At 41.7% G+C, this 17,683-nt stretch overlaps 1 protein-coding gene across 1 annotated transcript in view; it reads left to right on the forward strand.

The window, feature by feature from the left end:
• The first annotated feature begins 10,095 nt into the window (after positions 1-10,095).
• The window catches only part of UBE2J1 (ubiquitin conjugating enzyme E2 J1), a 28,644-nt gene continuing 21,056 nt past the window's right edge, over positions 10,096-17,683 (forward strand). The window contains exon 1 of the mRNA XM_027695446.1: positions 10,096-10,225. Coding sequence (XP_027551247.1) covers positions 10,195-10,225 — 31 coding nt within the window. The 5' untranslated portion in view covers positions 10,096-10,194. The remainder of the gene's footprint in view (positions 10,226-17,683) is intronic.

Here is a 17,683-nt window from a genome sequence, read left to right on the forward strand (position 1 = left end):
GAAATATCCCATGTGCTACAAGACCCACTTCTGACAAGGCAGTGTTGTGATACCTTTTCTAAAATTAGAAATTGTGCAAGAAGTAATTACTTTCCAAATAGTCCAGTATTTCTAAAATACCTGATCCACAAGTCCCCATTTTTTACATATCATTGGAGTTGCCTAGAAATAGTAGGGACCATTATTGAGCTAACCATGTCTCTTTAAAGACACTTTTGTTTACAATAAACGCAGACCAATTTAGTATCCCGCAGACATTTTAAAATCAAGAGCTGAATAACTATAAAACTTTGGTTCAAACAACTTGTTATAATTGAGGAAATCTCTATAAGTAATTTAAGAGGCAGCAGCCTAGAGTATGTAATGTGTTCTGTGAAGACTTAAAATGCATCCTTAAGCATGCACTGGAATGTGGCTATTTAAAATGTTACAGTGCTGGAATGTGTTTCTAAAAATCTGTGATTACAGACGTGCTGTGCATTATCATGAAAGTGTAATTGACAGGAAGAAACTACTCTGATAAAACATAATTCAAATTGATCATTTGAGATCTCATGTTTTGTGATAGAACAGGTTTTTTTCTCATTAAAACAAAGATTCTGGGTTTTCTTGAATGTGAAATTGCACTCCTGATAGTTTTATACTAAGGGAGTTCATTCTTTGAAAGCACTGCAGTGATTTTTAAAAGAAAATTTAAAGAACCTATCAACTCCCTCCATTTTTATATGCATCATCAGATTAAGTTGAAGAATTAAAGAAAACGACCCTAAACATCGTATACCGTAGTGACTGTTTGCTTTAATGACATATTTACTGTCCCTGTCATTTGCAGTATTCATTGTGGAGTATTTTTTTCTTAAATTGAACATTGAGGTTTTTCCATTTTTGTACTGAAGGATGTGCAAGACATTATTACATCATGCTGTTGCTTTATCTCTGTCCTGTTCGGTGGGCAGATCATTAACACCAAAATTTCTTATTTAGATTCTAAATATTTATCAATAGCCACATGTGAATTGATTCAATTACAGATAAACACATCAATTTCACCTGTTTCAGCTGTGTGGAAAATGAGAAATAAGCTTGGTTGGGAAGTTTTTTTGGGCTCCTCTGATACAGTGGCATATGGTTGACATCCCACTTGACTGCTCACTGTATTAATATTTGCACATTAGCTCATGCACATATCTTCAAATAGCTACATTTTAAAAAGACTCTAGCAAACTGGTTTTTTTAATTTGTTTTCTCCCTGATATTTTCTGTGTTACCTTTCTCAGTTTGCTACCTCCGTATTTCATGTTTCGTCATAAAACAGGTCTGATACCCAGTCTCCTTGGTTCCTGCCAGCCTATTGTCTTTGGCTAATACACATTATGAACTACAGGCGAGGTCTTGAGCAAAAAGCCACTGAAAAAATACTGAGTAGAAAAATATCTAAACCATATAAAATCCATTACATGCTATTAACATCCTTAAAAAGGTTCAGCTTATCTCTGTATTCTTGGTATGTAATAATAATAATAATGGCCCATCTTCGCGAACGAAGATTTGGGGAAAGGTCTTTTACCTTTCCAGCCTGCGCAATGGATTTTTTAGGTGAGACACAGCCTGCGCTGAACTGAGCCCACCCTTTAATCCTAAGGTTCATCTGCCGGGGCCAAGCAAGCTTGGACAATGGCAGTGAGGTCCTCAGGACGTAGGTTTGTTTAGAGTGTCCTTCTCATAGATGGATGGCCACACAGGGCTAACGACCTCCATCAGGCCAGGAGACCGGGATTTGAACCCGTGGTCGCAGCAGTGAAAGTCCTGCACGCTAACCACTAGGCCACCAGGGGTATGTATGCACACCATAAAATACATGTTCGTATTCAAGTTACAGTTTATACTGGCAATCAGATTTTAAACATTTCTTAATCATCTCCAGAACATATTTTAAAAGAAAAGATTAATATAGATAAATATGCCAAGGAAAAAAATTCTAGTGCAGCAATCTATCACAATGTCTCTTGGACTAAACTAATGTATTTTTGATAAGAGATTTTCATGAGATTAGTAAGAAGAGATACTCCACTGAATTATTTTCCTTAATAATACCTGGACCTGCTACAAGAAGGAAGGATTATTTATTTCAAAATTGCTGAATACTAGGAAAAAAAAAAAAGAAAACACTACACTGATGTCCTTTCTTAAACAAAACCAAAACTAAGCCAACAACTAAACATGCATTAGCCTAAATTGAGAAGGGTTGGGATTAAACACCTCATAGATGAGTGCAAATGTGAGAGACAAGAAAAAAGTACAGAGTCACTTAGTGTGTAGGCCCGAATATTTCAGTGTATCCAAGCTGCCTTTCACAAAATGTAGACCAAGGAAAGACAATGGGCTTATCACAACTGGATGCAACCATGTGGAGGTGGTCTGGGTGAGCTTGGTTCCACCTATGGCCCTCAAAGGCCCATGTAGTAGTGCCCTGGCAGGGAGTCACAGGACAGTATCAAAGCTGCCTTTGCTATTTAGCAAGATTTACCCTTCGTTTAGGTTTTAATCTCCGCTCAGTGCAAAAAGCCATTCTGAACTGTGCTGAACTAAAGGGTAGTGTCGGTACAAATACAAGTATAAACCACATGAACACATTCACACTTGAAAGTGGAAATTAATTCTAAAGCAAGAGAGCAGCAATGTTCTGGAGCCTCTGCTCAGTGCAAGGAGAGCGAACAGCCTATGTCCAAGCAGAACGTCAGCTTGTCAGTGAAAATGGGTATAAGTTGTGGTAAGTGTGTCCATTCATCGAGAGTGCTAGCATCAGGAAATAGCTGTAGTCTTAAACTCACTTTCTCATCAGCGCTGTTTCTGACCCAGATAAACTCATGTTTGTGTTTAGATGTCTGCCTTAGGTGTCAGGTAGGTGTTCACTCAGCCAGCTGAATCCATGCATCACCGCAAATTTATATTCTAGGTCCTCAGAAGTGGGCTGCCTCCTTACTCCTTCCCATACAAACCCCACATCTCATACCTTGAGCATGCTTCCTTGATAAATACTGCCCTAGTTGTTCTTCAGCTTTCTGTTAGCCAGATAAAACAATCATGCAACAGTTTGGGAGCCAGTAATGCTTTCAGATTCCTTCACACCTGGTGCTGCAATCACTTCTGCAGCTGGGGTTCCTCTAATGCTGCTGATAAAATTGCATAATTGGATGGTGTAGTGGATGCCTTAGCAATAAAGTTAAGACCTTCCAGCAGCCTCCTGGGGTTTCTAGAAGCCCCACCATCCACTCTGCATGGTATCATTCAAGGGACCTGATACCAGTGATAGAATTCCAATTTGTTCCTAGGTTAAGTCAACTGTTGATTGAATTTACCCCTATTGTTCATGCACATGCACATCAGTTTTGAGGGCTACTCTTAATACAAACCAGAGCCATCTGGGCCAGGGGAACTGTAATCTATCTCAACTCATTTTGCAAAGCAATATACAGAGAGAACAGGGGTTGCCTTCTGGGAAACCCAGGAGAGCCAAATCAAAAGGTCACAGGGGCCAACATCTTTGTCTACACTCTGCGCTGAGAAGTAGAACTATTCTCCTCTTCTTTGCAATGCCCTTTTCCAAGACTGAATTATCCTCTGGTGAGCCAAATGGTCTGATCTGCAAATTGTTTCTCTTTCAACACTCGTTTGCAGCTGCTTGAAGTTCCTTGGACTGTCAGTATGCCGTTCATCATGCCATCTTGGTCTCACATCCTGAGTGCTGAATGCAAGCTTTGCAGCAGAGCCACGCAAATCAACTCACTCCCACCAGGCCTGTTACCCTTGGTCAGCACTCCTTCCAGTTCTATTCCTTCAGTAATTTCATATTTCAGTTCCGCATTTTCTATCTGTAAAGCAGCAGTCATTCCAAATTCAGCATTCTTCATAAAGTCCATTATGCAGAAACTTCAGTATTGGCTTTAAATTTAGTGCTCTCTTGACAGATTATAAATACCTTTCCTGCTTTACTCAATCCACCCTCTCCCATGAAAGCTTCTGACTTCTATGAAGTAAGTGCATTCATAAAAGTTCTTCAGTATGGCAGAAGTTTGTTCCTTTCTTATCTCCCCTTTTTATATTGCTACTACTAAGAGCCCCCATAAAATCCAAGCTATAAACCTCTAATCTGAATAGATATGACAGCACCAGACTGCACAATTGTTTGCAGCTTTTGTTATTTCTCTTTCAGAATAAATTCCTCTGCAGCCTGCATCCCCTGCCAGTCTGCACCCCTGTGAGTCACTTTGCTGTCACACCTTTTCAACCAGGGGAAAAAAAAAGCCTGCAACTGGATACAGACAATTCAAGAGTGTAAAGTAATAATTTATTGGTTCACACAGGTAGCTACGACTGGTGCAAGCCACTAGACTAAGCATTAACAGGCTCACCTCCCCCTGTAAGATACCAGATGAGTCTTCCCCAGCCCAAGCGTCACCAAACTGCTATCGTCTGACTCTCTGCTTTTTCCTTCCAGCATTTCATGCCTTTTCACATAATTGTTTTTCCCTTGGACCTCATCTCAACAGCCCTACCTCCATCTCTGGTTCTGCCTTATCTTGCCTGATTGTGCTGTGCAGCTCTTTCTCATGGAGTAGTGTTAGTGATCCCCTGAGTGTGCTGAGCCAGGGCTATAGGGCTGAGCCCTACCACGGCTGGGCTGTTGAACCCCAGTAGCTGAAACTGCAGAGGGAGGTGACTTGCTATCAGGCAGAGGAGATCAGCTCAATACAGTTAGCTGGAGCCCAAAGAGCAATGCAATTTGCCAGGGGGAAGGCATGTTCAGTCAGCAGAGCCACTCTCCGGGCTTTCTTGACTGTTGTGATTAGGTAGGGCTTTAGTCCAGGTGTCCACATGGGTCCCTCGTGCCATTGAAGGTGCTCTAAGCACTTCACCTGGCCTTGTGCTGCTGCTTTGTTCAGATCCACACCAGTATCCCATATCATACCTTTCTGCTCCATATGGATATCTGGCATACATTAGGATACCTCATATGGCATCTGATGTTTATATGTGTGCAATTGAATCAAGCCCTAGTTTTCCAGTAACCACCTGAGAAACTCCTGGGTGTCCCAGATACCTACTGGCTGGTGAAGACAGCTGTTACCTCAATATATCTTGGTTAATGACACAGTAAGCTTTAATCACCCTTACACCAGTTGGTAAACACTTTTTGTGGAGCTTTAAATTAAGAGCTTGCTCACCAGTCCTTTATTGCTATTGCTGAGTCAGTAGGAGCTGTATGCAAGCAGCTGTATGCAAGCAGGAACATGCAAGTTCCCATTAAAGTAGTGAGCAACATTTTTGGAATGGATGGGGTGGAAAGACTTCTGGATGGCAGTCCAACAGACGTGACCCTGACTGCTTTCCCTCTGCCTGATGAGTAATTGTGAGGACAGGTGCTCCCTTCCCAGAAGGAAGCTTATGAGAGTAAGTTAAAGTGAAGGGGCACAGGGAGCAACTCACATAAGGAAAAAGTGACAAAAAGAAAATCTGGGACCTGAAGCTCTGAAGAGGAAGGATTGTGAAAAACTGGTTGAATGAGTCAAAGGTTGTTCCTGGCCTTTTCTCCTTATATAGGAGATTATATTTTTGATCTGAGTAGTTTGCAACTGCTCTCCCACTATCTAGCGTTCTCTGCATTTTGCATGGTAAAGAGTATGCACCAGAGAAAATTTCTACTATTATCTATAGCTGCTAAAGATAGACCAACTAGATCAGGGAAGTTCAGAGTCACAAACAGCTGTCACTTAGACAGCAGCTTCAGCTTTGACTTGGGCCTTTGCACATGTCTTCTGAACCAGGAAGCCATCTGAACTATTACAGCAATGATGCCAGAGGGATGTGAGTCAGGTGACTGGTATGACTCTTCCTGTTCCTCAGGGAAGGAAAAAAAGGTGAAAAACATGTACCTTTATTTTGACTTCACATTGTGGAACATCTTGCAGTAGTGCACACCAACTCTGCACCAATGGTCCAGATTGGGCACTCGCTTGCTTGGGCAGCTGAAGTAATGCAGGAACTTCTTTCCCCATTCTCTTTCTTCCATTTCTGAAATAATGTTAATTAGAAAGGCAGCTGGCAAAGCTGCCCATTTTGTGAGATGGTTGCCTTAGAACTAAGCTTGAAGAACAGACAGTAATTGCTTTCCTGAGAAGCACCATGCATCTTTGCAATCGCTACAGGTTACACAATGCCATGCTTGTTTTTATCAGTGAAGAGGAGGTGCACTTGTTGAATCCAGACATACAAGGTCTGAATTCACATAAAGGATTTTAAAAGCTGAGACTGTATTAGTCACTGATGAGCACAGTAATGATTTCTCTTCCAAGTGAGTCATATCTGTTCCTACTGACAATATAGGCATATTAATATTAGATTCCTTAATTCCATTAAAGTTTAGTTCTCCAGCCAACTGTCTGTATTGAAAGGGTAGCATTATAAATGAGGCAAACCATTTTACATTTTGTGAATTGGTAAAAGCAGGGTGTGATTGCTTTGTACAAAGAACTACTGTATTATCATAAGCTTTTGTGATCTCAAACCATCTCTAGAATAAACAATTTGTAGCTGAGTTTATGAGACAGCCTACAAAGCACACAAACCCTACTCTGAACTGACTTTAGGTAATCACTATACATAGTATGCACTGTTGAAATGTACCTTACTTCATATAATTATATGACCTGCACAGACAAATAAATAGATGTTCAGTGTCACATTGAGTAGCATAATTCCTGAGATCTGCAAGAACACACACTGATGCATCAGACCCTTGTGCAAATACTGAAACCCTGTGTCACACAGGTGTCCTGCCTCCCAGAGAAAGGGGGGGTTTTGAGAGTAGCTCCCTCTTCTTAGTGTCCATCCCCCCAACTCCACATGTGGACCTTTGTGATTCACATTCCTACTGGCTGAGCTCCCTTCTTGGAACTCTAAAGTCAGTTCATCAAGAATCTTACTGTTAAAATCAGAGGCTTGTAACTCTTCTAAACTGGGGGGAAATGCAGGATATATTTCTCTCAGATATAGAGAGCTATATATATCAGATGCAGCTATACACACATATAAAAATACCTAACTAGAGTGACCTAGAACACAGATGAGTTAGCTTAAGCTCTCTTTGCAGCTAACTGAAAAGTCCAGGAACATTTAAAGCATGATTTGTTGGATATACAGATAACATCTATTCCAAACAACATGAACTTTAGTGTTTAAGCTCCTAGTTCTCTCCATTAGTTAAAAAGTAAGCCTCAGGAAATCAACTCAGTAATGTATATCCATAGTCTGCAAGTGTTCAGCGGAATTCTGCCCAGATGTTTATTCTGATCTGGCCTTTCTGTCACAGTGGAGATGGCTGCAATTGAAGAAATATGCATTTTATCAAACCCTATGATTATCATTAATTTTGAATCTTTTTTTGCAACAGAGGGGCCTATATGCTCCTTCGCTCTGAAGTTAAGTGGGTCTATCAGAGTCTCTGTTTTCATCCAAAGATAACTACAGTGAAGTAAATAGAAACATGAGTAAAACCGTCTTCTCGGAAAACAGAAAATTTAAAAATTTAGAAATTATTAGCGATTTATTTTCTGTCAAACTGAAGTCTTACTTCAATGTAAAACATTTAATAAAACCACACAATTTTTAATATTGTGAGTTATCAAAACTGATGATTCTTGCTGTGCTGCAACCAATTTGATAAAGTTGTACATGGTCTTTCCGCAAGGATTCAGTGCAGTATTAAATAATAAAATCTTTGTTGCAGCAGTGTTCACACAAACTTTCAGTTTCTATGTGCTTCAGCTGAGCATGTTTATTTTTTCACCAAGTTAGATCATATGACAGGATACACAAGCTACATGAAGTGCTGCCAGCATGTAGGATTTGACTGCAATTTTGCTACTATATTAGGCATTTGGTTTTAAAAAAACACGAGTTCTAGCACGAAATGGCTTCTTCCTGCAAAAGCCAAAACAAAAGGCAGAGGAAAACACAAACCCAAAGGGCATTTTTAAACCAGAGGCAGGAAGAGGAGGGAGGCAGCTGCTTCTTGACTGCCAACACTGACTGTGCAAGAGCTCTGCAGTGCCTGCTCCTCGTCTGTCCCAAGCAGCTGCTGACATGTGGGGCTGGGAATTAATGCCCAGATCTCAACCCGTATGCCAAGTACCTCTCAGGAATCAGCAGCTTCATCTGGCAGCATTCATGTCCTGCAGCTCCGACTTTAACAGTACATCTGAGAATGAAAGCAGACTTGTACTGCTAGTTCTGCACAATATCTCATGGTGATTCCCCCAGCGCCCAGCCAGCCCACACTGTAGCTTACTTAAATGGGGAAAATGCACACCTCCTCCCAGTGAATTTCTGTTGCTTTAAGTCTATTCAGCTTATTTTCAATATTGCTTAGCTGTCATGCAGTTACAGTGACTATATATCCTTTTCAGTTAAAAGCCCAAGTTTTCATGTTAACTGCAGATGCTTCCTCCTTAAACTATATAAAATGACACTGTAAGGGCAGCCAAGGTCAAAGGCCAGAGCCCAGAAGGCAAAGCCAAACTCCACATTGCGCTTCATAATAACTATCACCTTATATTTTTCATGTTATAATACCACTTCAAAAATTATCTTCTACCAAAATGGATTCCAGAACTTTTTACATGAAAATCCAGATTTCTGAATGCAAAATACTACTCTCCTACTTTAGGGAAGGGCATGATTTAGTGACAGATGGACCCAGAGCCCCTCTCCCACAGCACATCAAGATGGTTCTAGGAAACAAGGAAAGACAGGACATATCTGCCAAGAAGGACCAAATAGTTTGTGAACGGGACACCCAGTGCCTGCAGCTCATCATCTCAAGTGGTCAGATCAGCCATCATTAGCTAGAAATGCTGAGATGTCATAAAGAATTGTTGGCCATTAAATGTACCCTGGAGGGAACCCCAATGTCTGACATCATCCCTTCCCTTCTGCTATACACTAATGATGCTATACGTTATCGATGCTTTTATTATTCACAGTGCTTTGCCCTGTAGAAAGGACAATCACTTTGCCCCTTCAAAAATTTTGCTAGTTGTTAAGGTGGAGTAAAGTTGCTTTCTTTACTTAAATCACTGTGCAACAGAAGAGGAAAGGGAAGAGTAACGCCTTGTTTTGAAATTCTGAGAACATGAAGGGGTGAAAAAAATGTGCCTGCTCAAATGTTTTTGATTACAACTCTTTTCCATTCTGCTCAATCACAGAGGGAAAAAGAAAACTAAGATATCAAAACATGAAAAAAATTAATTTTTAAGATGATTATGAAGATTATAAAAGTAACATAGATGAAATTAAGAACAATTCATTTAAGAAATGAAATTAAGGACAATACGAGCTATTTTCAAATCTAGCATAAGCTTTGAAAACAAGCATGTAAGAGCTTAAACAGGTTTCTTATTTACAGCTTGTACGTAATCAAAGGGAAACTGAGACTGCTGATATTCTGACCACTTTAGATATTTTCTTAGCTATAAATTCTTAAAGGTGCTATCCAAGTGTGCAGTGCCTGTAACCAGGTGACAAGAGAAGTCAAGTTGTAGATGCAAACAAATATCCCTCTGGCAGTGTGGCATGGAAAAGGTGGCAATCAAGTTAAGCTCTTGCTGATAATTCTTGCCTGAACTAACAATCATTGGTGTATGATACCATTTCAGTCTTTCACGATCCTGAAAACCAACAAACAAGATGCTGCTAAGTCTTACAGTACAGTTAAGTCTTTTGGGCCGAGGTGTGCGCTGGGTCTGTGGGGTCTTGGAAGCCCCTTTTCTAAACTCCCAGTTTTCAAACCCATGGTTTTCAAACCATGAAGTCCCGAGCACCTCATCCCATCACCTCGGTGGGTGGAGGCTGAGACGAGCCGGGCACGCAGAGGGGGCATTTTCACTCCTGCAGCCCCCACAGCAGAACCGCGGCCCGGGAACCGCAGCTCCCCGTCCCCTCCCGGCTGCAGTTCCGGGGCCGGGCCCGGGGCGGTGCCGGCCGGCAGGTGCCTCCCCCCGCGGTCCCGGCGAGGCTGTCGCCGCCGCTGCCACGTCAGGGGAGTTTCCCGAGGCGAGGCGGGCTGGGTCGGGCCCGGCCTTCCTCCTCCCCCGGCCGCCGGAGCCGCCGCGGAGGCAGCGAGCGGTGCCCGCCGCCATGGAGGCCCGGTACAACCTCAAGAGCCCGGGTAGGCGGCGGGGCCGGGCGGGGCCGGCGGCGGCCGTGCCTGACGGGCTGCCCGGGCCGATGCGGCCGGGTCGCGGGGGGCTCGGGGCCCGCAGCCGGGGCCAAGGCCGTGGCGGGGAGGAGGGACGGGGGTCACGGTGGAGGGGAGGGACGGGGCCGCGGCGATGCCGCGGTGATGGGTCCGCTGCGCCGGGGAGCGGCGGCGTTCAGGCGGAGGCCGGCCGGGTCTGTTCTCCTTCGCAGTGCGATGGCGCTGGAACCGCCCTCCGAGCTTAATTCGGTTCAAAACACGCCAGCTGCCAGGTCTCTGTGTGTGTGTGTGCCCAAGCGTTTTTTTGCTGGTTCCTGGAAACGTACCTTTGAACCCTTAGTGAAAGGTAAATGGCTGTGCGTGCCCTGCTCCCCTGGCATCGCCTCCTGTCCAAGCAGGTGCCTGTGAGGGGACGCATTGGCAAGGGTCACTTAGCCTGTGTGGCGTCAGTTTGTTTCATTGAAGTGTTGCTGTACAGGCTGTATTTACTTGTGTGTGTGTGTGTGTTTGTTCACATGTTTGACTTGACATGTTTCCATGTTAAAATTCATACCTACAACTCCTAGGCTTTCTTTTGAATCCTTGAAATGAGAGAGGTGCCTCAAGAGATGTGGGCGATGCCAGGAGAAATACTACTGGAAGAGAAGGTTTTGCTTCCCAGGAAAGGGAATGGAGGGCAGGTCGTGTCCCTCCTGTTTGGCTGTGTTGGATCAGTGGCCCCTGACCAGCTGTGCTCGGGCTTCCCCCCCCCCCCCCCCCCCCCCCCCCCCCCCCCCCCCCCCGGGAGCTGCTTGCACAGCTGGAGGGCTGACACTGCTGGAGCAAAACCTCTCCCACTTCTAAAGTCAAGTTGGGTTTGTATGTCAGTTGCTATCTTGCCCTTGCTTTCCCCATATCTGGTTTTGAGAAATAGGCATTATCAGCTTCGAAGAGTGGCTTTATTCCTTAATAATACCATCCTGTATGGGAGCATGGAAGGTGGGAAGAAACTGAATGCTATGATGACTTGTACCATACATATGTCAATGACAGGCTTGTTTACAAACATGCCTCATGTGGATGATGTATCTATTGCTAAATTATGTCCCTTACTCTCGCACCCAGGTTGCATAACTGAGAGGTAAGAAGGATCACTAAGCAAATAATGAACTTGTATAAGTTTAGAATACCAGGAAGGAATATTTTTTTTTTAGGGTGATGTGCTGGATATGTGGCATATGTGAATTTACAAGGCCACACAAACATGCTCACTAGCTGTGGTTTGCCACGTCATTGAAAATGGTGCTGGTGTGTTGTGTGATGAGCCCCTGAGATCTGGGTGGAGGGGACAAATATTTGTGGTTTAATTTAGAAATATTCTTCCTCTCTGTTGTTACTAGTTTCCCTTAATTTCAAGAGAAAACTACCTTTACTGGGCTTGATTTTCATCACCCGTGCTGTTCCATAGGAAAATGAATGTAGAGTATTCTGACATTAAGATGGTTTCAATTAATGCAAATGCACTGAAAATACATGAAAAAATCCACCATATTTCCTATTTCTAGTGGTTTTGTCGTCTGTGGACTAAAGGGATTATTTTGATACCTGAGCCCTCTAAGGCTTTAGAACTAGTAGCTGTCCTTGTGCCTGTTGTTGTTGCCTTGACTTGAACAGAGGAAGACCCAAGCTGGTAACCTTTAGGTCAGCTTTAGGGATTTGGAGTGTGCTATCTTGAGACAGAGTGGAAAAAGTAATAATTTTGTACCTGTACAAGAGGCTTCTCCTGTTGAAATCTGCTTTTGAACTTGAGCAAAACTGTTTCCAAATGGTAACCACTGTCTGCTCAGTAGTTTTAAAGAGGGCAAATACTACTTACCATTTTAGTATAAGCTGTTTTAATGATTATAGTAGGCTTTAGCTGAAATATCATAGAGGAAAACAAATTTCATTTAAGAAAATTTTGTTAAAATAAACTTGTGCTTTTATTGATCCTAATTTTTAAACCAAAATCTGCTGTAGAGCTATGTCAGGAATTGAAGTTCATCTGTGGTTATATATGGATCCCTCTTCTGTGAGGGGCTGTGCTAGGCCACATTGATGAATGGGGATCAATTTGGCTCTCTAGTGCTGTGCTTTTTGTGTGCTTTCAAGCAGATCACCTAAAGTGCAGTATTGCTGCACAGCTTTGTCCTGCTGCTTATTGCTCCTAGGCAGCATGTTCATCTTCTTCCTTATCCTTGTTTCTGTGGCTATATGAGTTCATCCTGACATATCTAAAAGATGGTAACTCTCCACAATGCAAAGCAAGTTCTCCTTCACACTGTGTCTCTGTTGATGAGAGGCAGCACAGCTGGTGTTCTGGCAGGTCTCGGTTTGCCATAGGTACAGCCCATGGCCACTGCAGGTCTGGGCATGGCCAAACTGCTGCTGGCTCCTGTCAGTTACCCTTTATAAGGGCAAGAGGCAATGGGGGCGTTCACCTGACCCTGTCTTCTCACACTGCCTATGAACTTAAATTTCCTGTTTTATTTCTTCCCCAAAAGGCCATTAATTTTGGAAGGGAAGAAATTTCACACTCCGCACTTTGGGCTTCTTTGTATTGCTGCAATAAAGCAAAGCCTTGTAAGCTGTTGCTTCATATTTTTGTGTGTATTTTTGGCACTTGTAAAAGGGCAAGCTATTTTTTGTCTTAGGATTTCAAAATGAATTAGTCAGTGTATATCAGCCTGCTGCCATATGGTTGATAAACCTCTTGCATCAATATTAAAGCTCAGCTGATTAAAGCACAGACTTCATCCTCTTCATGCTTCAGGAACATCCCTATTTTCTGAAATTTATAAGACAGCTACTTGGAATAATCTCTTTACTTTTTTTTTTTTCCCAAGAGCTGTGACCCTTAGCCTGCTGCAAGATCAGACACCAAATCTTGTAGTCATTGTTTCTGTAGTGACAGTCTCTCTCTTTCATGTAGGCTGTTACCAGGCATCTGAGCAGGTATTAGCACAGACACTTGAAGAATTATGAACAGCTACTTACAGTGCCTCACACAGAGCCCACAAACAACAGTGCTTTTTTATTTTGTTGTGGGCAGAGTTGGTTTTGTTTTTAGCAGACCACCTCATCAAGAATTTGATTAGGAAGAGCACTGGAGGCCTGGGGAGACCACGTGGAGAGAGGCATGGCACGTGTATCCCACCTTTGTTGCCCAGTGCTTTGAGATCTTGGACATACAGGAAACATAACAATGCTGAGATTGTGATCCTCTTAGCTGTCATCTTCAATGCATTTGCTGCTTTTCCTACAAACTATACTTCTTTCTCCACTCTGTACTTTGTACAAGTGTTCCTTGCCAACAAGCATATATCTGTTCCTTGTTAATAAAACAGAGTTGATAGGAAATAGCCAGTAGCTACTGAGCTGCTTAGTACCTTCCGTGTATGAAATAAGGATAGATTGTTTAAAAATAAAAAGTTGAACAGATGTTAAAAATTTATTAAGACTGAAGACATTGTTTGATCTTTGTGTGTTCAACAAGCACTTTACATTTGGTAAGTTTTATCTCCCGTTGTGTTGACTGAACAGTTGTTTTGAATTGTAAATACAAGAAGAGTGCTGTACTTCCTGCTGCCCTGAGGGAAATGAGGGCTAAAGGTTGATTGTTTCCGAGGGTGAGAAGAAAGCAAGATGAGACTAATTAAAAGCATTCTTTTTTTTATAGTTGTTAAACTTTATATGAGTACAGAAGGTTTGTGGGTCTTGTGAAAGAGTGTACGTGAAACTGTGAAGATGTAAACCAGCTATTTAGAGTCTTGAGAAAGGGAATATCTGAGACCCTGAGGATGGAAAGCAGCTGGCATTCTTGGCAAGTGGCATTTCTATTTGTTTAGTAGCAGAAGTCAAAGGAACTGCCAAACCAAAAGTCCCATTTTTGGCTGGGATAGATTTCATTTTTTTTTCCTAGTAGCTGATTCAGTGCTGTGGTTTGGATTTAGTATGAGAATAATATTGATAACACACTGGTGTTTTGGTTATGGCTAAGTGGTGCATACCCAAAGTCAAAGACTTTTCTGTGTCATGTGCTCTGCCAGTAAGGAGGGACACAACAAGGGAGCAAGGGCAGGACAGCTGACCCAAACTGTCCAAAGAGATATTCCATACCACAGAACGTCATGCCCAGTATATAAGCTGGGAGAGACCAATTGCTGGTGGGGATGTGCTGGCCATTGGTTAGTGGGTGGTGAGCATCCCTTGTTTTCCTGGGATTTTATTTCTCTGTCTCTCTCTTTTTCATTACCATAATTATAATTAATTTTGTTATTATCATTAGTATTATTATATTTTACTTTATTTCATTTATTAAACTGTTCTTATCTCAACCCAGAAGTTTTACTTTCCCCCCCCCCCAGTGCTCCTCCCCACCAGAGTGGAGGAGCACTGGGAGGAATTGGTCCTTAGTTGCCGGCTGGGCTTAAACCAAGACACCAAATCTGAAAATAAAAGCAATTTTGTGACCTGTGGCTGCCCCAGACAGTTGTTACAGTTCTGCAGTTATACATTTCGGGTTTGTAAGGACAATTGTTTTGTCTTGTTACGTGAGATCGACATAAAATGGAAACCTGACTAATAGAGAAGATCACAGAAGCAATGATGTTCAATGATGAACCACTTAATTATCTTAATTTGCTTTCATTTAGACAGAGGAGTGTGATTTCTTTAGTATGAAGAATTGTGTTCCATACTTCATGATATTTAGAATAATGATGTTGAAACTATAGGAGATTTTGGTAGAGATGACTTTAAAATGGTGATGCTGTTCACCATTTTAAGGAGACCAAGTCTGAAATTTTAACTCTTCTTGGTTTTGCCCATTCCTCTGGTACTGGAGCATGTAGGTTTGATGAGGTGACCAGTGGCAGTATGGGAAGGATCGTTAGCATTATGGGTTGCTTCTCCTACTGCTGGCTTTCTGGTTCCAGAAGACTGAAAAATCTGTAAATATCTGTAAATCTTTGCTTGGTTGCTGAGTTATCTGAGCAAAGATATATGCAGTCCACTGTCCCATCATAGACAGAGGTGATAGGGAATATTTTGTGAAAGAGTTTTAAAGAAACAAAATATGCAGTATATTCTCCTCATCAGTGGTGTAAAGGACTTGCCCAAATGGAAGTTTCATCTGTCTTCCAGGGATTTTATTTTGGATGGGTGTGACTGGGACATTTATTTGTTTAGACCTTTTTTAATAAAGAAAGATCAGGTATCTGGATCCTAATGAAACTTTAATTGTAGTCTTGATTCAAAAATAAGTGTCTATAAACTGATATGCAAATTTTTATGAAAATATAGCCACATTTTTGTGAAATGATATACAAAAATGTCTACAGGAACTCAAAAATCTACTCAAAGACAAATGTGAACTCGGAAGGGTTAAGGTGGGGGCGAAATGAATAAACAGAAGGAATGCAGGGGTACAGAAGAGCACTAGTGATGTGGAGCTCACTTGAAAATGTGGTAACTCAGATTTATTTCAAGAGTAGATACCCCTTAACACTATTCTCCAAAAAGATTGTAATTGATATTTCAGAGTACTTATCTCAAGCCCCCCTTTTTCTTCTTCTATTGTTTTTAGTTCAGTAGTGATCACACATCATTCACAGGTTCTAAGCTGTCCAGGAGAATCGCGTCCACAAGGAGTAGTTGACACAAAGTGACCCAGTGACACTGTGCGGGTTGCTGTGAACCTGTTAGAGTCGCTGCATGTTTAGATTTAATAAACTACCCTCTAGAGTTCAACACTACTTGAAAAGATACCACACTTCCATATCAAAGAGCTGTTGTAAAGGTGTTTCATAACTCTCCAGTCTGTTGTGACTCTTCTCTTGCATGCTTTAGTGACCACATCAATTAGGGTGATTTTTTTTTTGGACTTGGAATGTCAAAGTTCATCAAGTGTTGTCACCTTACAAGAATTTCTATGTACTTTACAAAACCTAATCCTTACTTTATTTTTCAGTGGAGTGATCCTGTCTTTGAGCAGGTGAACTACTGACCATTATTCACTGTTATTTTTCTCCTTACATGAAATTTAAAGATACCTTTAGTAAATGGGGTTTTATTTTGAATACCAGTAGAGGCAGTTTGTGTTAATGGGTTTCCGGGTGCTTTGGGCTGCTGAGAGGACTGGTGGTGGTGATTCAGCAGGTGACTCTCAGCACAGTGAGCTCTGAAGTCATTTGGTGGTTACACCAGCCATGGGTCAGGCACTCTTGGCTCAGTGGTCAGATATAGAATGGAGGGGGGGGAAACACTGTTTTGTGATGTTTCAATTTTAATTCTTCTAAAATTACTGTTTAGTATTTTTCCTAATTGTACATAGTAACATCATTAACAGACAAACACATAATATAGATAGCTTGTATTTTACTAATAGCTTAAGTGGACTGAGAAGTTATAAAAGTTTCTCTGGGATGAAGGGTTTTATAAGAATTTTACTTTTATTGGAAAACCTGTGTTCAACAAGTAAACTGCATCCTTACTTATGCTGGTCAGCAGAGCCTTGGGAAAAAAGTACTACTTTTTCTGTATTTCTCCTGCATAGATGTCTAAATCTTGCTTAAAATGAAGAAAAAAATAGCAGCCACTAAAAAAGGGGTAGAAAGCATTTACTGAAGCAGTAAAAGCTGTCAGGTTGTTTTATTCCTTTTTTCCCCACATCAGATAAGTCAGCTTGAAAGATTAAGAGATCTCTAGCTGTATGCCAGCTGTTTTGGGTTCCTTTATTTATTTGTTCATTATGTGTTTTCTTTTTCAAACAGTAGAACTGAAAATTGATAGAATGAAATGGTTCCTGTCCATTTGAGGAAGATCCTGTCATGCACAACCTTTTTTTTTTTTTAAAAAGACATAATAGTTTACTGAGAGCACACCACCTGTATTCAAATTACTTTTAAGCAGTAATACTGGCATTTGTGAAGACTGATCACTTGAATTTTCTGTATACAGAAGTTTCCCAGCCACAAGGTGCAGACTTGGGCATGATAGCAGATGTACCTGAATGTGACCTCAAGAGATATCCAAGCGAAACAGTTGTGGGAACAGAAGTTTCAGGATAGCTTAAAGTAAACAATAATGAAAGTGAGATTTGACAGGGCACAGTTTTTGTTAGAAATAAATCTACAAATCGGACATGCATACATTGTGCAAATTTTGCTCGTTAATTATTCCACCACTGCTCAATCCTAAAGCAAGCTGGTGGCTTTAAATTTGGTTCTCAGAATTTAATATCCATGTTTTGCTTTTTGGAAAAATTTGTTAAGTTCTGTGTAATACAATAGGCAGATTGTCAGGCAGAGCCTCTGACCCATAGCACCCACTCTTCCTTCCCTTCCCTTCCCTTCCCTTCCCTTCCCTTCCCTTCCCTTCCCTTCCCTTCCCTTCCCTTCCCTTCCCTAT

Source organism: Neopelma chrysocephalum, unplaced genomic scaffold, assembly GCF_003984885.1.
Source record: "Neopelma chrysocephalum unplaced genomic scaffold, ASM398488v2 Primary Assembly neopelma1_23b, whole genome shotgun sequence".
NCBI lineage: Eukaryota > Metazoa > Chordata > Aves > Passeriformes > Pipridae > Neopelma > Neopelma chrysocephalum.